Source organism: Pholis gunnellus (assembly GCF_910591455.1).
Source record: "Pholis gunnellus genome assembly, chromosome: 7".
Classification (NCBI taxonomy): Eukaryota; Metazoa; Chordata; class Actinopteri; order Perciformes; family Pholidae; genus Pholis; species Pholis gunnellus.
In genome coordinates, this window is record NC_136533.1 from 20,929,133 (window position 1) to 20,948,848 (window position 19,716).

The 19,716-nt window shown below is 39.9% G+C and overlaps 1 protein-coding gene and 2 long non-coding RNA genes across 3 annotated transcripts; all 3 read left to right on the plus strand.

The window, feature by feature from the left end:
• The first annotated feature begins 1,176 nt into the window (after positions 1–1,176).
• Positions 1,177–9,490, plus strand: LOC306698712 (uncharacterized protein). The gene is made up of 9 exons (XM_079163168.1): positions 1,177–1,334; positions 1,522–1,608; positions 2,552–2,625; positions 2,906–3,029; positions 5,114–5,313; positions 7,330–7,608; positions 7,767–7,925; positions 8,333–8,578; positions 8,786–9,490. Exons 1-9 carry the CDS (start codon positions 1,267–1,269, stop codon positions 8,821–8,823), a joined length of 1,275 nt encoding a protein of 424 aa, XP_079019294.1. The 5' UTR covers positions 1,177–1,266; the 3' UTR covers positions 8,824–9,490.
• Positions 9,491–13,862: 4,372 nt separating this feature from the next.
• On the plus strand, positions 13,863–15,707 carry LOC306698721. The gene is made up of 4 exons (XR_013767153.1): positions 13,863–14,031; positions 14,987–15,028; positions 15,112–15,505; positions 15,676–15,707. It is a non-coding gene; the product is annotated as an uncharacterized lncRNA (long non-coding RNA).
• Positions 15,708–16,102: 395 nt separating this feature from the next.
• LOC306698720 lies at positions 16,103–16,611 on the plus strand. The gene is made up of 3 exons (XR_013767152.1): positions 16,103–16,146; positions 16,301–16,401; positions 16,511–16,611. It is a non-coding gene; the product is annotated as an uncharacterized lncRNA (long non-coding RNA).
• The last annotated feature ends 3,105 nt before the right edge of the window (positions 16,612–19,716 follow it).

Consider the following 19,716-nt stretch of genomic DNA (forward strand, 5'->3'; position numbering starts at 1 on the left):
ACCTGAAAACAACGGTTTTGTTGTTTGTCTATATAAATGCAAAATGAATGGGTCTTTTTTTTTTGCTTAATTTTGAGGGAAACTGGATCATCGAAAACTCGAAACCAGAAGGCAATATGTGAACCATTTTTTTTTTTTTTACAAGTAAAAAAAAAAGTGTATATTATTTGCATTTCAATGCCAGATGAAAATGAAACTACCCGCCCCCACCCTGTTTTCAACAAGTTTTAAAACGGGACAGTATAACTGTTAAAGGGGCATTCCACCAAATTACACATGAAGCACGGGCTACCGCGTTATGACGTTAGCAGCACTACTTAGCCTAAAAACAGTTATTATGCCTTTAAGTGTCCCGACAACCTCTCAATGGGCAACCTAATTGCTGTTCATAGCCTCATAGGTGAAACTTGAACACGAGATGGTGTAAGAGAAATTAAGGTTGTTGTTGTCGCACTATTTTTTTAACCATTGAGTGTAAAGACCCAGCAATAATCCCCTGATTGCTTCACACGGGAATTGCATATGTTTCCTGTGCTGGACTAGTTTTTCATTATCAGTGCTATAAACTGACAATGAAACTATGGTACCCATAGATACACAGGTATTGTACACAAATATAAAGATAGAAGTCTGCTGCTGGAATCGAGCTTGCACCACAGGATGTCTATCATAATGACCAAAACCTTACACAAAATCACAGGGGACAGGAGCAACAACCAGAGAATGACATCAGAGTTAAAAAAAAAGTCAGGTCTGATATAACCCTGCAGTGACCTATGATTATATATACGACAATGTGCTGAACAGCTCCAACATAAACAATATTTTGTTTCATCCAACATGTTTATGGGCCACTGTGGACATCTCACAGACACGCCATCTCAAAACCTCAGCTAATAAAATCATACAACTTTTTGAGATATGCATTGGGTATAACTCTTTAAGGGCAAATACAGATGGGTGACACATAATGTGTGTAGTGATGGCTTTACAGAAAACTAGCAGCAACAGGGAAGGATCAAAACAGGATATTTCCAAAAAACGTGCAGTAGGTGGCGGTAATACTGTAAACTGTAAACTAGCGAGTCAACCACCAGAAGAAGAGCTGCTCCCCCCCCCCCCCCCCCCCCCCCCCCCCTTCCTCCTACCCCCACTGCAGGGAGGGCTGTAGTAGAACACTGGTGGAGTAACGCCAAGCAGCGTTGTATCCTCACTCTGTCAGTAAAGGCGCAGGTTTATTTGGGCAACATTGCAGTGCAGATAAAAATGTCGTCGTGGGCGAAGTCGTCTGCAGCTGCCCGGCGGCCACCAGCTAACGTTAACCCAAACGGAAGGTAAGCTCATTGGTAGCACGTTTAGCATTAGCAGCGGACATGCTAGGTGGCAGCAGCAGTGGAAAACAACACAGTGTGGGTTTCTACAAACTTGACACCTGCCTCCCTCCACCACCAGTCAACGGTAGGACGCGTGAGTTGTATTTGATGCGGTGCACTTAAAAACCTCTTCCTGTGTGTTGTGCAGTACTCAACAGCTGCGTTTGTTTCGGAGAGGAGCGCCTTACCCCACCAGAGAGGAGAGGGGCGAGGAGCTCAAGGATGTCCTGGACAGGTGACGTTTACCAGCCTTCTACGAGTCACCCGACATCCATCTGTCAGCCACCGCTGGACAGCTGTAGTAGGAGATCCATCTGGGCCCCTCTTATCCTTAAAGATTTAAATTTGTAATAATGGACCAGGAATGTGTTGTGGAATACAGAAAAAAAAAAACATGCTTCACAACTGGTGTGGACAGACTAGTTCCATGGTATGCTTGGGCCGATTGATACTAAGCAGTGGCTTTCTGTAACTGCTGCCACCGCAGTATGGAAGTGAATGGGTCTTGTTTATTGCTGCATCAGTTAGGCTGGGACAGCTGACACCTGATTTTCAGTCAACATGGTTTAACCTAAATATTTCAGCAACTTACAAGCTGAACGTTTTAGCACCACAGATTGTATTTGAAGAAAAGAATAGTGAATGTTTGACACATTGATTGTGCGTTGACCTAATAATGGACTAGAATGTAGGAATGCACCGTGAAAAAATCTTTAAAAAAATTAACAGGAATTACAGTTCAAGCGTTGATCTTTTTAAATGGAGCAACAAATTGGTCAAAACTTACACAGGAATTCAAATTCCAGTCTGTAATGTATGAAGTGTATAGACATTGACCTGAATTGAGAAGATTTGCCCCATCGTCACCAATATCCAATCCAGAATTTGGAGTCGTTATCGGCCCGATAACCGATCCAGTATCGTTGCATCCCTATGACGATTCCATGTCAAACACTGCAGTACATCAGACCCAGGTTCTTTTGAAGCGTACTTCACTGCGGGCGATGGAACTTGTTTGGATATGGATTCCTGATTTCAGAAACTCTATTTTGGGTCTTTTTTATAACGTCTTCAATCATGTCATCACAGATAGTGACCTAGTAAACAGCAGGCATAGAAAGGCCTTCCTCATTAAACTGTAACTGAAAGATGCTCCTGTTTCGCCGCGTTTCTTTCAGCTACGAAGAACTGGAACAAATTCAAAACTACAGCGGAAGTGTGAAGTACGAGGCGTACAAGCATCAGCCAAACGGTGAGAAGTTTTCTCTATATTGATCACGAAAAGCACAGTAACCACTTTGCACCAGTCTCCATTTGAAAATCCATGCTAAGTAATTGTGTTGCTGCATCTTTAATGAAGTAAAACTGCGTTTCATCAGCGTACCCCATTGGTTTACATTTTTACGTGTATGGTCGTATGTGTAGGCCATTTCACAACCATCTGCTCTCATTTGTCTACCTTCAAATTCAATTCTCTTTCAATTCGTCTCTCTTTCAATTCGTCCCCCCACCCCCCCCCCCCACCCCACCAGTCAAGCCAGACGGCTGCACTCCAGCAGACCGACGTAAAGCCCTGTATCAGAAGTTCTACAGACAGGTGCAGGAGGAGAGGAAGCCCGCCGACTGCGTGGTCCTCTCTGTCACCAACCGGTGCCTGTGAGTACTCATTATTCAAATCTAAACAACAAGCAGTCCAGGTAGAAGTTTGCTTGTAGGGTTTGTACTTGACTGCTGTTTTCATTACTTTAATATAAAAGTATTGTTCCTGTTTTACTTGCTGCACACTCTCCAAATTCCCTTTCGTACCTGGGCCACTGAGAATCAGTGGATTGTACGTCGGATGTCGGAGGTGTCGATGGCCAAATCCACACCCTTGAATACATGCGTATTGTGTTGATATTTATTTCTCCAACAGTGTCGAGCACACCACCAAAGTTTTCTATCCACTAGATGTATGTGTAATATGACTTGGATCACACATTCTCTCAAAACAACTTTATTTAATTAAAGGTTACTGCTGTTGTGTACCAGCGACACACGCTACACACACACACACACACACACACACACACACACACACACACACACACAGGTCAACATGTTTGCTAATGGTTCAGCAGTGGATGTTGCACTCAGCTCAATAATGAAGTCCGGTAATTTGATCCGCCTTCATCCCCATTCGATGCAAAACGAGCGCCGCTCTGTAGGCTTACTGTTGCATCCTATGTACAAATGAATGGTAGAAGTGCATAAAACATTTACGCTCACGACACAATGCAACATCAAAAATGAAGTCATGCAAGACACGCGCACACACACACACACACACACACACACACACACACACACACACACACACACACACACACACACACACACAAATGGCAACTTTGAAGCTATACCACATTTGGCAGCTGCGTCTGCATCTATGGCGTGACACGGTCACAGTAGCAAAACAACCAGCCGACTTACCTGGAAGTACTAACAGCGCTAACTCTGCTATGCTACTAATCATGAGACTCAGTTTGGCTATCAGCAGGCTGTCCAGCACGTATTACATTAACATTGTAATTGCTTTTCTTTTTCTTGGTCTTTTTAAAAAAAACGTGTAGAGTTTTGATTGTAATGTCACAGTGGGACAGATGTGGATGTTGTCGTTCACTTTGTGTTCTGGTTGCAGCACACATTTTGCATAGTGCATTCATTCAAATGCCTATTTACAACATTAGCTAATGACTTTGTAGCCAGTTTTGCATGCCATAAGGACGGATGAAAATATATTGCTGCTGTTTTGAATAGTAAACGCCAAACCTCTGTAGGTTTTAAAAGGTGGCTCATTGAATTCTAATGGGGCCTCAGTTTCCCTGTGGGGGGGGGGGGGAATAACAAGTATCACAATGGCCCTGAAAACATCTGAAACCACTCCTGCAACATCAAACTCTCTTCTTCTGTCACGTACACTGTGGACAGACAAACTGCTAATGTAAGCAGATGCTGTTTATTTTTTTGTTCACCCAGTTCTTCCAAAAGCTGCTTTGTCCTACTTCTATGTCGGTGGATGTCCTCCTACATCTGCCAGAGTTGGTATCGCTGCCTCTTCTTAACAGATTTCACATTGCCACGGTCGCTGAATTTTGGAGCGTACATTTGGGAAGAAGCTCCATGTTTCACGGGGACTAACATGAAAGCATAACATTTGCCATTGGCGCTTTACAAAGGTTGCACATGCCTCCAAACTCAGCCACATGCAGACATTTATCCACAGCTGTTTCAAACGCCAGCATTCAACAGAGTGCTCTCAAAAGTGCAAACTGCCAGTAGCCGCTACAGCAGTTGTGTTGGTTCTTCCTTGGACAGAAGGACCGCCATTCTTTGCAAATTCCAAACAAATTCACACAAGTCTTCCATATGAGTAAGACCCTCTTGTTTTACCCGATATGTTACCTAAACACATACTGCTGCAACACTAAATACATCCACGAGAGAGCCAAAAACCTGTGTTTTGGTGCCACACAAAGCTCCACATAACGCTACACTTGTCCCATTACCGATCCATATAAACAGATTTCACCACACCAGAGGAATGATGACTTACGGTTACATTTCTCTTTCTTCACCTTATACATCAAGAAATAACCCTCTGTTCCTCTCAGATATACCATTTAGGTTTCTCTACATGCCAGCGGAGTCACTTAATACAGACATGTCAAGTTAACAAAGTGTTTCTCTTCCTCTCAAAGGGATTACCCCAAATCGCTAAGCCAGTGCTTGCAGGAGCGTGGCCTGTCAGTGGAAATGCTCTACCTTCAGGCGGAATCGGGCCTGACCCGAGCTCTGCAGGACGTCCGAGCAGACGGCTCCCCGTTATGTATTCTGGTGGAGCAGACAAACGTAGTTCTGTCCTCCTGCACTGTTATCATATTCTCAGAATCCCTCAAAAGTAAGTCCCTGCCCCTCATTCCTTCAAGCTTAGCCAAGCCACCTCAGTGACAGACCCTCCACCCCCTTTTTCAACCAATGGTCTATTGCCGCTTCCGTTTTACTTGGATTCCACCAAAAAAAAAAAAAAAATCTTAAATATAGATTTCAAATGAAACCAGATTAAAAACAAGAAATGCTCCCATTAAAACACCAACAAGTAGATTTCTAAAACTACAATTCTGCACTCAACTGAAAAAGACAATCTGAGTCCATCAGCTATTCCCATTATTCCTTCAGTATAAACATCAATGGCTCGTCATCCACCGGCTGCCACTGTAATACACTTTGACATTACATGACAGTACACACTTAACAAACTGAAAGAAGCCCAAAAGTAGCAAGCTATGTAAAAGGGTTCGTTCCACATGTTGATACTACTCTCATATTTGTCTGGATGTGAAGCTACCAGCGCCTCCAAAGCCCACTGATTAACCCTTTATATCCTGTTTTGTTTTTATCTTCACATAAACCTCAACACGGCCAGAACAAAGTGTATAAACAACACTTGGGGATTTTACAGGGCAGCGTTCATACGTGTTCTGGAAAACCCAGGCTAGCTGTTTCCAATTGCATGCTAAGTTAAGCTAACTGGCAGCTTGCCGTAGCTTCACATTGACTGTACATGAGAGAGGCATGAGAGTGGTGTCAAAAGTAAACTTCCCCAAATGTCAAACTATTCCTTTTTTTTTAAAGGAAAACTCTGGACTTTGGATATATTTTCAAAGCTCGGGCCATCGGCTTTATTAAGATTGTCAATATATATGTATATATACCGTGAGCTGCATACAACTGATCAACACATAGCTGGCTACAACAATTATATTATATAACAGTCTATACTTATAATGAAAATGATTTAATCATGGGGAAATACACGTCACTGATTCATTAATGTGATTTAGATGCCCCACAAAAACATTTTAAATAGCACACCATGCACAAACCAATATGCGTAATACAAATTACAAATATGCATTATATACAAGAACATCGAAACTGTACAAAGGAAAGTTATTATTCCATGATATTCACAAAAAGGAAGCCAAAATACATTCTACACAACAAAAACAAAATCACTTCAATTTAACGCATGTCCTTAAAGCAAATATAATAAAGGAATTATTTATTGCACCGGTTAATTTAAATACACAAATCGTCTCAAGTTTTGCTGTCACATGTCTAAATGCATGAGGAAAATAATAAGTGTACAAATCAAGTATTTTAAGTCCAGGAACATAATGCAGCCAGGAATAAAGTTACTGATCATCTTCACACAAATGGCATGCCCCTCAAAGCCCCTCCTCTCCCAACAAACCACAACTTATACCTATTCAAAAGTGCTTAATACTAAAAGTACCAATTTATCAGATGTATTTTCTGACCATAACGTCACAAAAACGACTAAATTGCTACATTATCTGAGTGACCAGTGAGAACTAGGGCCGTGCAAAATACCGTATTTGGGGCTTCGAAGCTTCAGCGAGGAATAATCGACGATATTCGAAGCTTCGACGGGTGCGTTAAACGACAAGACAAAGCTGTCAGACTTTTCTCAAACCTGCTCTCATTATTTACTGAAGTTGTACTTTACTTTGATATATATATATATATATATATATATATATATATATATATATATATATATACACACACACACAACAAACAGTGCTACCCGTTTGGGGATAACTCATAATAATTCATGTTGATGCATAATGAATAATGTGGAATTACTATTCCTTATTTCGTATGCTGATTGGGATTTTTGGGGGTAATGCATAGGCTTTATATGAAAATAAAACCTGATGCGTCAAATACTGATTTGGACATCGATCACCATGGCAACGGTCGAAGCTTCGAAGCGTTTGGGTCAGCCTTAGTTTGAGACCAGTTGATTTCTACCGTTTTGTCTTGCTTACGTCCTCTGACACTTCACTACTAACATTCCAACTCCCCCCCCCCCCCCCCCCCCCCCCAGTCCATCGCAACATGCCCAAAGACCAGGCCATGGACTTTGTTGCAGCCGAGTACAGCCGCAGGCGCGTCAAAGAGCGCCCGCCGAAGGACCCCGCCGACAGTGCAGCCCAGGCGTCGCAGCTGCTGGATGACTTTCTGGAACGGGAAAAGATGGAGCGCCACGCGGTTCCCTCCGAAACCCGCACGCTCCTCTTGCTGTTAGCTGACGGGGTGCATCTCTACCCCGAGGAGCTGGAAACCATCTCGGAGTATGTCCGTTGCCGGCAGGAGCACACACAAGGTGGGACGCTAGTTAAACTGTAGTACCTCGAAGAGCTGGTGCTGTGTCCGTCTCACTGATTGCTCCTTTAACTTCTTATCTGTCTGTTCTTTCTCTTTGGGTCCTACGTTTTCCTGTCTGTTGTGGGTTTTTTTCATTTTTGACTTTCCTGTCTCCAGCATCCAACACCGAGGGACAGAGGGGGAACATGTTACCTCCAGGACTGGGGAAACCGCCGCCTCTGCTGCCCACGCCACCCGGGCCCCCTCAACCCCAGTCAGCAGGTGGGCCCCTGATGGACCACCCCCAGGCACCGGCTCCTCTCTTGCCTTCACCAGGTTAGACTGCATAGTCTTTCAGTATAATTGTTGCTGTTTATCTGGTAGAGGGCATTAGTAGGATCACATTTCTGCAACAGCACATATGCATTTTCTCTATTTATTTTCTAATTTTTGAGAAGTCCATGTCTCTGATCTAGAACAACGAGACTTGATGAGTAAATTGAAGTCTTGAGTTGTCAGTGCGGTGTTTAATTGGACTGCATCATCATGAGATGTTTCTAATATGCTCTCTGTCCTGTGTGTATAAATATAAATATATATATATATATATATATATATATATATATATAACATGCATGCACACATACACATAACTTCTCATCCTTTCATCTGCAGTGTCTACAATGTAGATGTGGTACTTCCTATCATGATGTCCTGTGATGTCTCTCTTTCTTTTTTTTAAGGTTCTTATCCCAAAACCAAACCTCCTCCTCTACTGTCCTTGCATCGGCCTCCTGGTCCATCGTTAGGGGCCTCATCTTCTCGAGGCCCCCAGTCCTCACACAGCCTCTACGGTGGCCCCCCCATGTCTCGTGGGCCGTTACTCCATCACCTTCCTCTCTACCACCCCGGCCCCAGGGGCCCTCTCCTAGGTAGGGGAGCCCCGCCTTCTCTAAAGACTTCCCGCCCTCCACTTCTCGCTTCTCCAGGTGGGTCACTTCAACTTTGTTTTCGTTCACCTTTGTCTTGATATGGATTTCTCTTTTGTCCTTTTTTAATACGAAGTATATAGATTCCGCATGTACATAAAAAAACTGAACTAAAACCAAATACTGTGTTTAAAAACACAATGAACATCAACTTAACCTTATTGTGTAACCCTGTTTTTTTCTTTTCTCCTGTCTCCCTTCGATCAGTTGCCCTTCTTCCACGACCGAGTGGCCCCCGACACTAAAAAAATCCCAGAGACATCCACTCAAACACACACACACACACACACACACACACACACTATTACACAAGCAGGCTACAAGTGCTTGAAGTGTTTTTAACATTTCAGCTAACTCTAGAACAGAAGACTCCTGGAGCCTGCATCAGTCACCTTTTCTTTCTTTTTCTTCTTTTATAAAAGTGACTGTTTGGTGAAAAAAATAGTAGTTAATGTGAAATAATATCATTGTGTACGGGTTGGTTAAGGATGACATGGAGTATTCTCATGACTCATAATTAAGTATCTTCCAAGATCCCTCTTTCATTATTGTTCTTCCCTTTTTCTTTATAATGTACTGTGCTTTTCACACAGTTATCCCATTTAAAAAAAAAGAAATGAATAAAAAAAAAACATGTTCCATACTTCCAGTTTTCCGTTTAAGATTTGTTAATGCTGGTTCAGGCTCTAGTGACACGCTGCACAGGATGAACATTGTACATCGGACTTATCGAGCTGAATGCACAAAAGATCCTGGCCACCAATGGACAGCTGGGTAATAGGACTTTTTATTTTTCTGTACGTAATGAATATAGCAAGTAGCCTACCTGTGTTTCAAGATGTTTAGTTCTCCAAGATTATCTTGAGTTGAGAATTTAAACAACCAATTAAAAGTCTGCTTGTACAAGCTGTATTCTTGGCTCACACTTTATTTTGTTTGTCTCGATGTTTTTTTATGTATATAAGTAGAATAAATCAGTCTGAAGGAGTTGGTGTTCTGATTGTCGTTCTAAATTTGCATGTACAACTTCTGCCGCAACAAAATCAATGAATCTTCCGTCATTGATCGGTCAGTTTCCCTCCACTTCTTGTGGGTTCCCTTAGAACGCCTTTCATGCTTCGTTCACGTCAGAGTCGTGACCCTAAGAACGACTAACCTGCACCCTGGCAGAAAAAGAACAACCTCTGGACTGTTCGCAGGCTTTGCTGCGACATCCAGAATAGCAAAGGACCATCTTGCGTCATAAGAGGTCGCTTGTAATGTTTGCTAGGGTAACCTAAAGTTCTATGAATCTCTTTATATTATTATGTAAAAGATTTATGAAAATCCAAGTGAACAAATATTGTTAAATTTGCAAAACATGTTAACACAGAAAATAACTAAAGGATAGCTATTCAGGGGAAAAAATGAAATCTTGTGCCGTTTGTTTTTATAACTCTTGACCCGTTGCCAGAAACCACAGATTAATCTGATTTGGTTCATGTTCATTTGCAACACTGCCGTATTTTTCTAGTTCAGATAAGGCAGCAATCCTTTTATGAAGTCATCTCCCCGTCACTGTAAATCAGCAACATGTCACAGCTGCTGTTCCGTGTGTGTGTGTGTGTGTGTGTGTGTGTGTGTGTGTGTGTGTGTGTGTGTGTGTGTGTGTGTGTGTGTGTGTGTGTGTGTGTGTGTGTGTTACCTCGACTGTGAGAAATCTTTTAAAATATGTGAACGTGTTGAAAAGTAATAAAGATGTTTCATTGTGTGGAAACCATTGACGGGTTAAAGATTACAGATTACACACCAGCAAGAAGTCGTTTGTTTCTTTTCATCTGCTCAACATTTTCTTCACGCTGTGTTGTAATTAATGTTTGAATCCTGTCGTCTTTTTAAAAAAATGATATATATGTGTATTTACACGGCATAAATTGTAATTCAACAAGTTTGCGCGTTGGACTAGTTTTCTTTGATGTGCTTCAGTATATTATATATTCATCAGGTATGGAGGGGGAATTTTGATTATATATTTAAAGAAAACATTACAAATGTTTGATTATTTTGGTTCAAGAAAGAAATAAAAGTAACTTAATTAAGTATACACTCCCTTTATCAGTACTGACTGATGAACCATTTTATTGAATCACAAAGAATGTTATATTGTTTTATTGTTCAGCACTAAGCAAAAGATAGTCTTGAATCTCGATGTGAAAAATCTGTACAATTTAGTCAAAGTTAGCTAGGAATAAATTGCATATTCCACCTTCGCATCAATATTTTAGAAGAGACCCTTCGGGCAACATATGGCCTTGAGTCAAAAGGTCTTAGTGCTTTACAGTTGGGAGCTACTTGGGGTTTATTTTCTTGCTCAAGGACACATGGACATGTAGACATGAGGAGCCGGAGTTCGAGCTGCAAACGAAGCGGTGAATGTACACATGCAGAACAGCATAGTGTCACTCCTCCTCCTGGTAGAGATTATCAGCTTTGTCTATTATCTGACTCCAGGCAGAATACAGCAATGCCAGATTCTTTCCATTTTTGTAGTATTTATGGGATATTAAGTAGCATGGACGTATTTATGTACCCTTCCCCTTCACAAGCCCTCATTGGTGCTGTTCAGTAACCTAGCTTCAGATTTGTTCGACATTGTCCTTTGACTTAATGTTCAAATTGACAAACCAGCAGTTGGGCCCGATTAAATACAGAGGATCTTCATCTCATTCAGCTGTTGCAACGTTGGCTTTGTGGAGAGGGAATAGAGGAGGAGACAGAGTAAATACTTTTGCTTTAATGGTTGTGTACAGGGCAACATGGGCGAGGATTCTGTCACGACGTCACAATATGAACCCAACTATTCTTGCTTGCAGTAATCAAACCCTCCTTTTCAGAGATCCCTTCCTCATTCAGTTCAGCGATGGAGGACAACATTCACAAGCTACTAATATGGGTCTTCTGCAGTCTGAGCGCTCAAATAAAATGAGTTTCCTCCAAAAGTTAGGTCTTTTGAGTAGGCCTTGTGTCACTATATCTGTACTGCAGCTCAGCAAAGAAGCACCGTCTGTGAACACAGAGAGTTGAATGGCAGTTCTGGAAAGTTCTCAAGAAATACAGGGGCTTGTGGGGAAGGGAGAAGGAGCTTTACTAGGAAATATGTGAAGTCATTACATTTCAAGTAAGAATGGTAAAGGTGTATGTTGTCCAGCTCTAATCGGTTAAACACAGCAAGCGATCAAGGAGACTGAAGGAAATGCCAATCAAGCACATACACATACACGGTCCTAAGAAGGGGTCTAATTCAGCACAATAAGTGAGTATGCGTTGGTATAGAGTGTGGGGCTTTTACTTTATATCAAGTGTTTGCGACACTGCTTCAGTGTCATCAAACAAGGTTAAAAAAATCTAGGCAGGATATTCTCATGGACTGGAGACTTTGGTGTTTCATGTGTGTTGCTGTGTTTTGTGATGAACGTACAAACCAGTAACATTTTTTAGTTGAGCAGGCAACTCGAGGTGCGTTCCACTATCCATACCAAGCGGTAACCTGTTGAAAAATGAAGCCAACGTGGAAGAACCAAGAACTGCACTTGAGACTGGCTTCGAAGACGTGTCAATCCCTTATATGTCCCAATGTTAAACTTTACAATTTACAGCATTGTAAAAAAAACGCTTTTGGTCTCTACAGCTAATATCCCCATTGTGTACTGGGGTACATTTTTATATAACTCACCCGTTTTAAATATATTAAGGCTTAAAGTAATGCATAAATAAGGGCCGTCTCAGGTCGCTGCTAGAGTTAGGCTGTGTCATCACTGCCAAGATGGCGATGGCCGGTGTCGGCCATTTTGAGCTTCACAAGGGTTCTTCAGAAACATTGGTGACGTAAAGGATATTACGTCCACATTTTATGCAGTAAATGAGAATACCATACTATTTGGTGTGCCAGAATAAGATTTAGTGTGTTCAAATACATAGTATGTCAAATGCAAAAGGCCAAAAATGTCACGATGTCCGATTGGTACCTCAGGTTGCATCTTGCAATATGCCAGCCAGCATACTTTCTGGTTATGCTGACCCACAATCCTCTGCACAGCAGAAGATGCGTCACATCGACTGAGCATATGAGAGCCTGATGAAAGTTCACTGATAGAAACTACAATGACAGACGAAGTTATGCAATGTTATGACGTAGTATATCCCAATGGACCCTATGCTATGCTACGACCCTTTCTGCTACTCAGAGCTGTCCGATTTTTACCATGGAGCTCACACTGTCACGAACCGTACACCCTGATCTAATTTTTAGGAAAACGAAAAATCAATTTCAAAGAGAAGCACACAGAAGCATCTACAATATGTGTTTGAAGGATATATCCAAGATGTCAAAGCAGTGAAATCAGTGTACAAAGATAAAAATAGAAGCGAACGCCCACAGATTGCAGTTTAACAGTGAACCACCACATCACCTGCAGATCAAGACAGAAGACAAATAAAGGAACAGCACTGTTCCTGTAAAGCCAGGTATTTATTCACTGTTACAATAATTAAAATGCAAACGCAGCATGTGTATACATTCAGTAAACCTAGTTAGCGTAGCGTAAAAATGCTAATGCTAGTTAACGATGTGCTAACGTACTCTGCTAATGTTAGCTCCACAGGTTTTTACGTAAGAACGTCTCACTTTAGAAACATATATCTCCCTCCAACCTCTACGGGTAACGAGTATCATATTGTCACACATTGTTTAACCACGACTAGCTCAAAATCCACAAAACCAATCAAACTGAGGAGAATCAGAGATATTTCCAAGTACACACACTCTTTGACGAGCTTTAATCAAGCAAAAAAAGTGAAAACACCTTTATGGAAGTAGCACATCTGCACAGTGCACATCTGAGGTTTCGTGTATCTAAGCATCCCAGTGAGCACTAACCCTGATTTCAACGTTGATATTTGGTTTAAATCGCGGTGAAATCGGGTCTGAACGTCTTAGACCTATTTTCACCCTCATTTCAACCGGCTAAATTACGGTTACAATATCAACGTGTCACAAAACACCAATTTCTTTTAAAATATTGATGGTGTGTTCAGTTGTAGGTTGAAAGAGACGCGATTTTGGTTACTTTAAACTTATTTCTCCAAAATGATATTATGCTGGCCGTTGATATGTGGTCTATACGAAGACGCGATTTCAACGCATTTAATGTTTCATATAAAACGTCATAAATATGGAACTATAGACTCTGTGCTGTCAACAAGAAGCTCCCAGGACATCATCATCTGGTCCGTTAAATACATTACTTTTAAATCAGACAGTTTGCTTACAGCTGTAACGCGCATGCGCAAGTCCTCTACGCCACAGTCTGGAGCTTCGACTGCACCGCCAGAGACGAACAGCAGCAGACACGTTGCGGCTCCAGAGCATCGAGAAACGGGCTACTAAACCCAAGGCTTAACGCTCCACATACTTTGTAAGTACATTGACTATTTTAAACCTTAAATTATAACCATTTCTTTCACTTTATGCTGCCCACACGATACTGGATGGGCTGCTCGTTCTGGCATGCTAGCTTGTGCTAGCTTGTAACGTTAGCATGCCAACTTAGCACGTGCTGCTGCGACGATACAAATTAAACGTAAAAAGTAAACTTAAATAGTCTCCCAGACTTTAATGTACAGTATGTGTATGTTTGGTGTTACTAATGCATTTGGCTTCGTGGACTGTCGTTACCTATAAAGTACTTTTAAAGCCCATTTCGCATCGGAAATACACTACAGAACGCGAGAGGGGCTAATTACAGATTGGATGGGGGAGGAAGTAAACAAGGCCTGTTTTGCAACCAATATGGCCAAAACATTGTATGTTGCTGCATGCTAAACAGCAAAAAATGTACAGTATAATACAGTGTAATGCACAATGTTGAGAATGTTACTCTATAAATGTAATAGCTAGTAATATTTATCTTGTTAATAGTGTAATAAGTAAGCTGTATTTACTTTATTAATGACACGTTACTTATTACATGTGAGTACATTTTCATTATTTTTTGTACAACTTTTTTTAACTGGACAATAATGCTGAAAAGTTTTATTCACCATAAATAGGCAGTGTAAACCTCACAACACTGATCAACATTTAATACTATCCAACTTGTATTAAAGTTCTTCAATATAACTTGATTTAAAATTATAAAGGGCTACTATAATGATTGATCTTTTCTACATATATTCTAGCCTAAGCCTTTTAGCAAAAGTCAATTTGGGTGTAACCCCTTTGTAATCACCAACACTTTGATAAGAAACTGTTAGTTAATTGCATGTATTTTTCTCGGTAACTGTAACTGATTCCAATTATATTTATTTGGTAATATAATAATGTAATTCTACCTAACAATGTACTAATTGTAACAATATTTTTATTTACAGGCATCTTCCCTGTCAAACACCCACATGGACAACATGGACAACGTAAGTTGTCTACATGAAATGTACTTGAATTTGTCAATTCTCCGCACAAGCTGAATCTAACACAACTACATTTTACATTACAGTAATTAAACGTCTGCTCAAACAATAATGGATTACAATTATTTGAAAGAATGGAGGGTACGAAAAGCCAAAATTGATGCTTTAGCTACTTCCAACACAACTGATGGTGGACAGGAGGGATCTTTTGCACACGTGGAATCCGACACATCTGTTAATGAGGGTTCCAACACGTCTCTACGAGAGGACTTGTCCATGTCTGCACTCGAGGGGTGTTCTACACACTCTGTCTTTTTCTGAAGTTAATAACATTTTTCATTGACATTCCACACTGTTCATGCTAATGTATCATGATTTTACTCTTGTTAGGTTCTGTACGCACTCACCTAGAGGCCAGCACCATCAGCCCAGAACTGTCAGACCATGGGCACAGAAGTCCGCAGACACAAACACAAAGAGGTGAGGCTTAACCACTAACAAAGTACTACATTCTGCCCTGTAATAAAGACCTGAAAGTATCTCCTAATTTCTTTGACTTTCAACTTCGTATGACTCAACAAAATACTTGACTGATATGTTCAACACAGTATCATAACATTCCTTTTCCATCTGTCCATCAATTTCGCCAGGCAACAAGAAAAGTCTGTTTCCGATGTCCACAGCAAGTAAGTAATAGCTTTTAGGCTGAGGGATTTGTCTATAATACCTACATCAATGACCATTTAATGTTTTTTTTTAAAGAATTCCAGAGGGTGGTGCTGGGAAAATTGGTGGACCTCATTGAGGAAGTGAAAAGAATTGGGAGAGGGGTAGAGAACAAAGGACTTGAGAGACAGGTGCCAACATTAAGAAACAACGAGGAGCTGGATGAGCTGGAGGGCAAGCTGCAAAATGCTGAGCAGCGGGCATTGTTGGTAAAAAAAGAAAAGATTTTTAAAGATAATTTCTTTTTAAGCTTTAAACATTTATGAAAAAACTGAAGTCGGTTTCTAAGAGCACAGAGCAATAGATTGTACGCCTTTATTTTTAAACAGGTTCATCTGCTGGCCAAAGTGGGGGGGGAAGAATATCAAAGATGCCACAAATAAAATCATGGACAGGTATGAACGTCATACCAACACGGTAATATCTGACAACTAAAGAAGTGGAAATAAAATGTATATGGCATGGACATCATGGAGCCATTCTAAACAGTTGAGCATTACTGAACAGTTGAAACAGCTTAAGTGACACTATGCGTTTTCTTATTCACAGACTCTTCACAAACAGATTAATGGCCACTTTCAATATGAAAGGAGGTGGTCATAAGAAAAAGAGGGCCTTCAGGGAAACTGAAGTCTACGCCGTTGTTAAAGGTAATACATGTTCTAATATGCAAAATACATTTAATGAATGGTTGTACAGTCAAAGTCTCTCATTTCATGATCTACTATATTCAATAATGCTATTCTCCTAATTTTATAGAGGCTGTCATACGGTCCGACCAAAGTGCCACAGAGTCAGCAGTTGACAGAGCCATGGCAGACCATCTCAAACAGGCTCCTGGGAGGTCCGGTGGGGGTGGCTTTTGAAGCGGAAAAAAATGTTATGTTTACCCCACACTAGTTTTATTTCCATAGTTGTTCAGCTTTAATATGTTATTGTGCTTTTCTTGTTATTTTTATATGGTTCATTAATAGATCCAAATGTTAATATATTATGATTATTTAGCTTTATTTTTGTTATATTATTGTTCCATTTTATTGTGCTTTTATTTAATAAATGTAATTCATGTTATTTTTAGATTGTTCCATTTCATTTTGCTTAAAAATACTTCGTGTTATATTGTTCATGTATTGTTTGTTAATAAATCTAAATGCATCAAAAGCATTGTGTTGTCCTTTTAAGTGAAAAATGTTAATGTATTATGAATAAGTATGTAACTTTTAATGTGCTGTGGGTTGTCTAGTTGTCATCCTATACCCAGAAGTAGCCTACTGTATGCATTTTGGCATTTAAAACACGGTTAAAAGTGAACGTTTTTTAGACGACTATATATAGTCGTTGTTTAAACGTTTAGGTTTAGACCAGATTTCAACGGGATTTGCGATACTGGCTTTCAACTGATAAATGTGGATGTGGTTTCTTAGTAAGCATCTAAAATGAGGATATACTATTATTAGCACAATGTAGAGGACGAAAAATTGTAGTATTGCAAATCCCGTTGAAATCTGGTCTACGCGTGAACGTTCAATCACCGTCTATGAATAGTCGGCGAAAAAACTTTCACTTTTGAACCAATTCTGAACGTCTTTTCAACGGTGGGCGTAGACGTCTTTTGAACGTCTTTTCAACGGAAAAATGCTCACTGGGATACTTCATCTCTTGTAACTTAGATTTTAGTTTAATTAATAAGAGTTTCTTTTGTAACACAGTGAAGCCAGGTACCCCCTGGGATGGGTAAATACACTGTGCAGTGACAATCAGCTTAAGCCGAGAGTGAATTGTAAAAACACAAATAAGCTTCAATGGTGACGTTATGAATTTTATACACTAGATGGCAACGTATACCTGCTATTTTACCGACATACGCCACAAGGACAGAATTTCAACAGTGAACATGTAGAAATGGTTTGTACAAAAAAATAAAGTTTTGACTTCCAAGTCCTCAGCCTGTCATGTTTGTTATTAGTCTTATTGTAATTCTTGCTCCCGATATTGACAAAGACTGAATTGCTGAGACTTGACTGGAGTGAGCAGGGTTACCGATGATACAAAAATACAATCTCCTTTATAGGCTTACTTATATTATAATGTTTTATACATGGAACTGCAAATGTGCTTATGGTTATGATATATTTAAGTCAGCAACAATGTTTGTGCTTAACACTTGTATATTTGTATTAGGCTATTCAGCATATCACTTTCAGATAATCTATTTAATCTAATCATTTTTTCGACAATTTCTTAATTTTTTTATTTTATGAAAAATATTGAAAAAAATTTGAAGTGGTAAATCTGTCTCAAAATAATTTTCTTGTCATCTGGCTTATTTGGTTTAAGCCGCAGTTGTATTTCGTGTGTGATAAAACTGAATTCTACAGGACAAAAAACATTAACACTGCCAAATGATCATTCTGCGTTGTGTACGTTACATTTGTTACACCTGGGCCATCTGATTAGTGGAGTTAACAAACTGCACACTAGCTTGGTTGGAAACACTATGAAGGGCCATATGCATGCAAAATATGTGAGAGAAACCAAGTCTCTTCTCTAGTCCCCATCTTATCTGAGTTACAATCTTTCAAATCAAGTATATACAAAAATGAAGGTTCTTTAAAAATATATATAAATAATTTATAACTATCATTTTATTTTGCCTATTTTGTTTTATTCCCAAAGAACGGTCTAGTCTGTAAATTCTAACGAGCATCCTGTAAAACTCAAGTTAGCCATGTCTGTATAAAACTCTGAAACTATGTTCCATAGCTACTTTAAAAATGTATTGTGGTGAATTGTTGTTTTTAGAGTTTACATTTGTACTATTTCTGGTGTTTAATGCATGAAGGCGATTAACAACTTCTTTGAAAACTGCTTTAAAATAAAGTTTTATAAATATTGTAGCGAAATAAAAGTGGGAGTCAAAGACACAAACACAGAGGGTGAATATGTCTGATATTTTCTTCTTGTTGGTTCCTCCTCCTCTCATCCAGCTGTGGGCGCACTGCTGCGAGGAGCCCATCAACTCAGGAAGTAATGGACAACTGTCTCCACCTCATTACACCAGCCTACACACACACACACACACACACACCCTCTTTCTCGCTCTGATTGGACACTGTGTGTGTGAGAGAGAATTGTGGGTAGAACAACAGCAGCATACCACCGGTGTTAAAGTATCTCAAATTAATATCTTAAGTGTCTCACTGAAGTATTTATCTTGCTTTTTAATGAATGTTTTCAAAAAATGTATCTTTGAATTTATTTAATTCACCAAGCAGTGGTGTGTGTGTGTGTGTGTGTGTGTGTGTGTGTGTGTGTGTGTGTGTGTGTGTGTGTGTGTGTGTGTGTGGTTTAAGGGAACATCCAATAAATGCTTATATGCTTTACATCACTGTCATTGTTCTTGGCATGTTGTACTATAACTTGTACTTGTCCCTCCAGGCTGCTTTCCTTTCAATTATCTGAGGCACAAACTTCAACTATAAGAGAATGAATAGTCTCCTGAGATACGTCAACACATATCATGGCTAGTGTAAGTTTTGTTGACAGGATCACAATCCTTCATAACAACATTATTAGTTTGAAGCACTTTACTTTGGAACTAAATGAAAAAGAATCACTTAAAAGCTAAATAATGTGGCCTTCTGTCACACAGTTTAAATGATGGTGTAGCACCAGGACAAATGACTCTGCTATCTATTCTCATCAGCTAACATGAAGGTTTAGTAACTTGTTGATCCTCCTCCAAATTCAGATTTAAAAAAAATCCCATTCCTTTAAAGATAAAATTGCAGTATCTTAAAAAATAAAAGTCACATTCTGATCATTCTTATTTATTTACGAGTTCAGGAGCAAATGTAACAATCAGAAAAGTTGGATTCATTATTTCTGCTTTGTGATTTGTAGTATGTAAATATATCAAAGTTAAAAAGAGAAATTAAAGGATTTTTATTTGTTAATGAACCAAA

Excerpts from the sequence above, each read along its gene's own strand:
- LOC306698712 (XM_079163168.1), top strand. The coding sequence starts at position 1,267 with ATGTCGTCGTGGGCGAAGTCGTCTGCAGCTGCCCGGCGGCCACCAGCT. Across the intron at positions 3,030-5,113 it reads TCTGTCACCAACCGGTGCCT|GGATTACCCCAAATCGCTAA; the intron begins GTGAGTACTCAT and ends TTCCTCTCAAAG. Across the intron at positions 8,579-8,785 it reads TCCACTTCTCGCTTCTCCAG|TTGCCCTTCTTCCACGACCG; the intron begins GTGGGTCACTTC and ends CCCTTCGATCAG.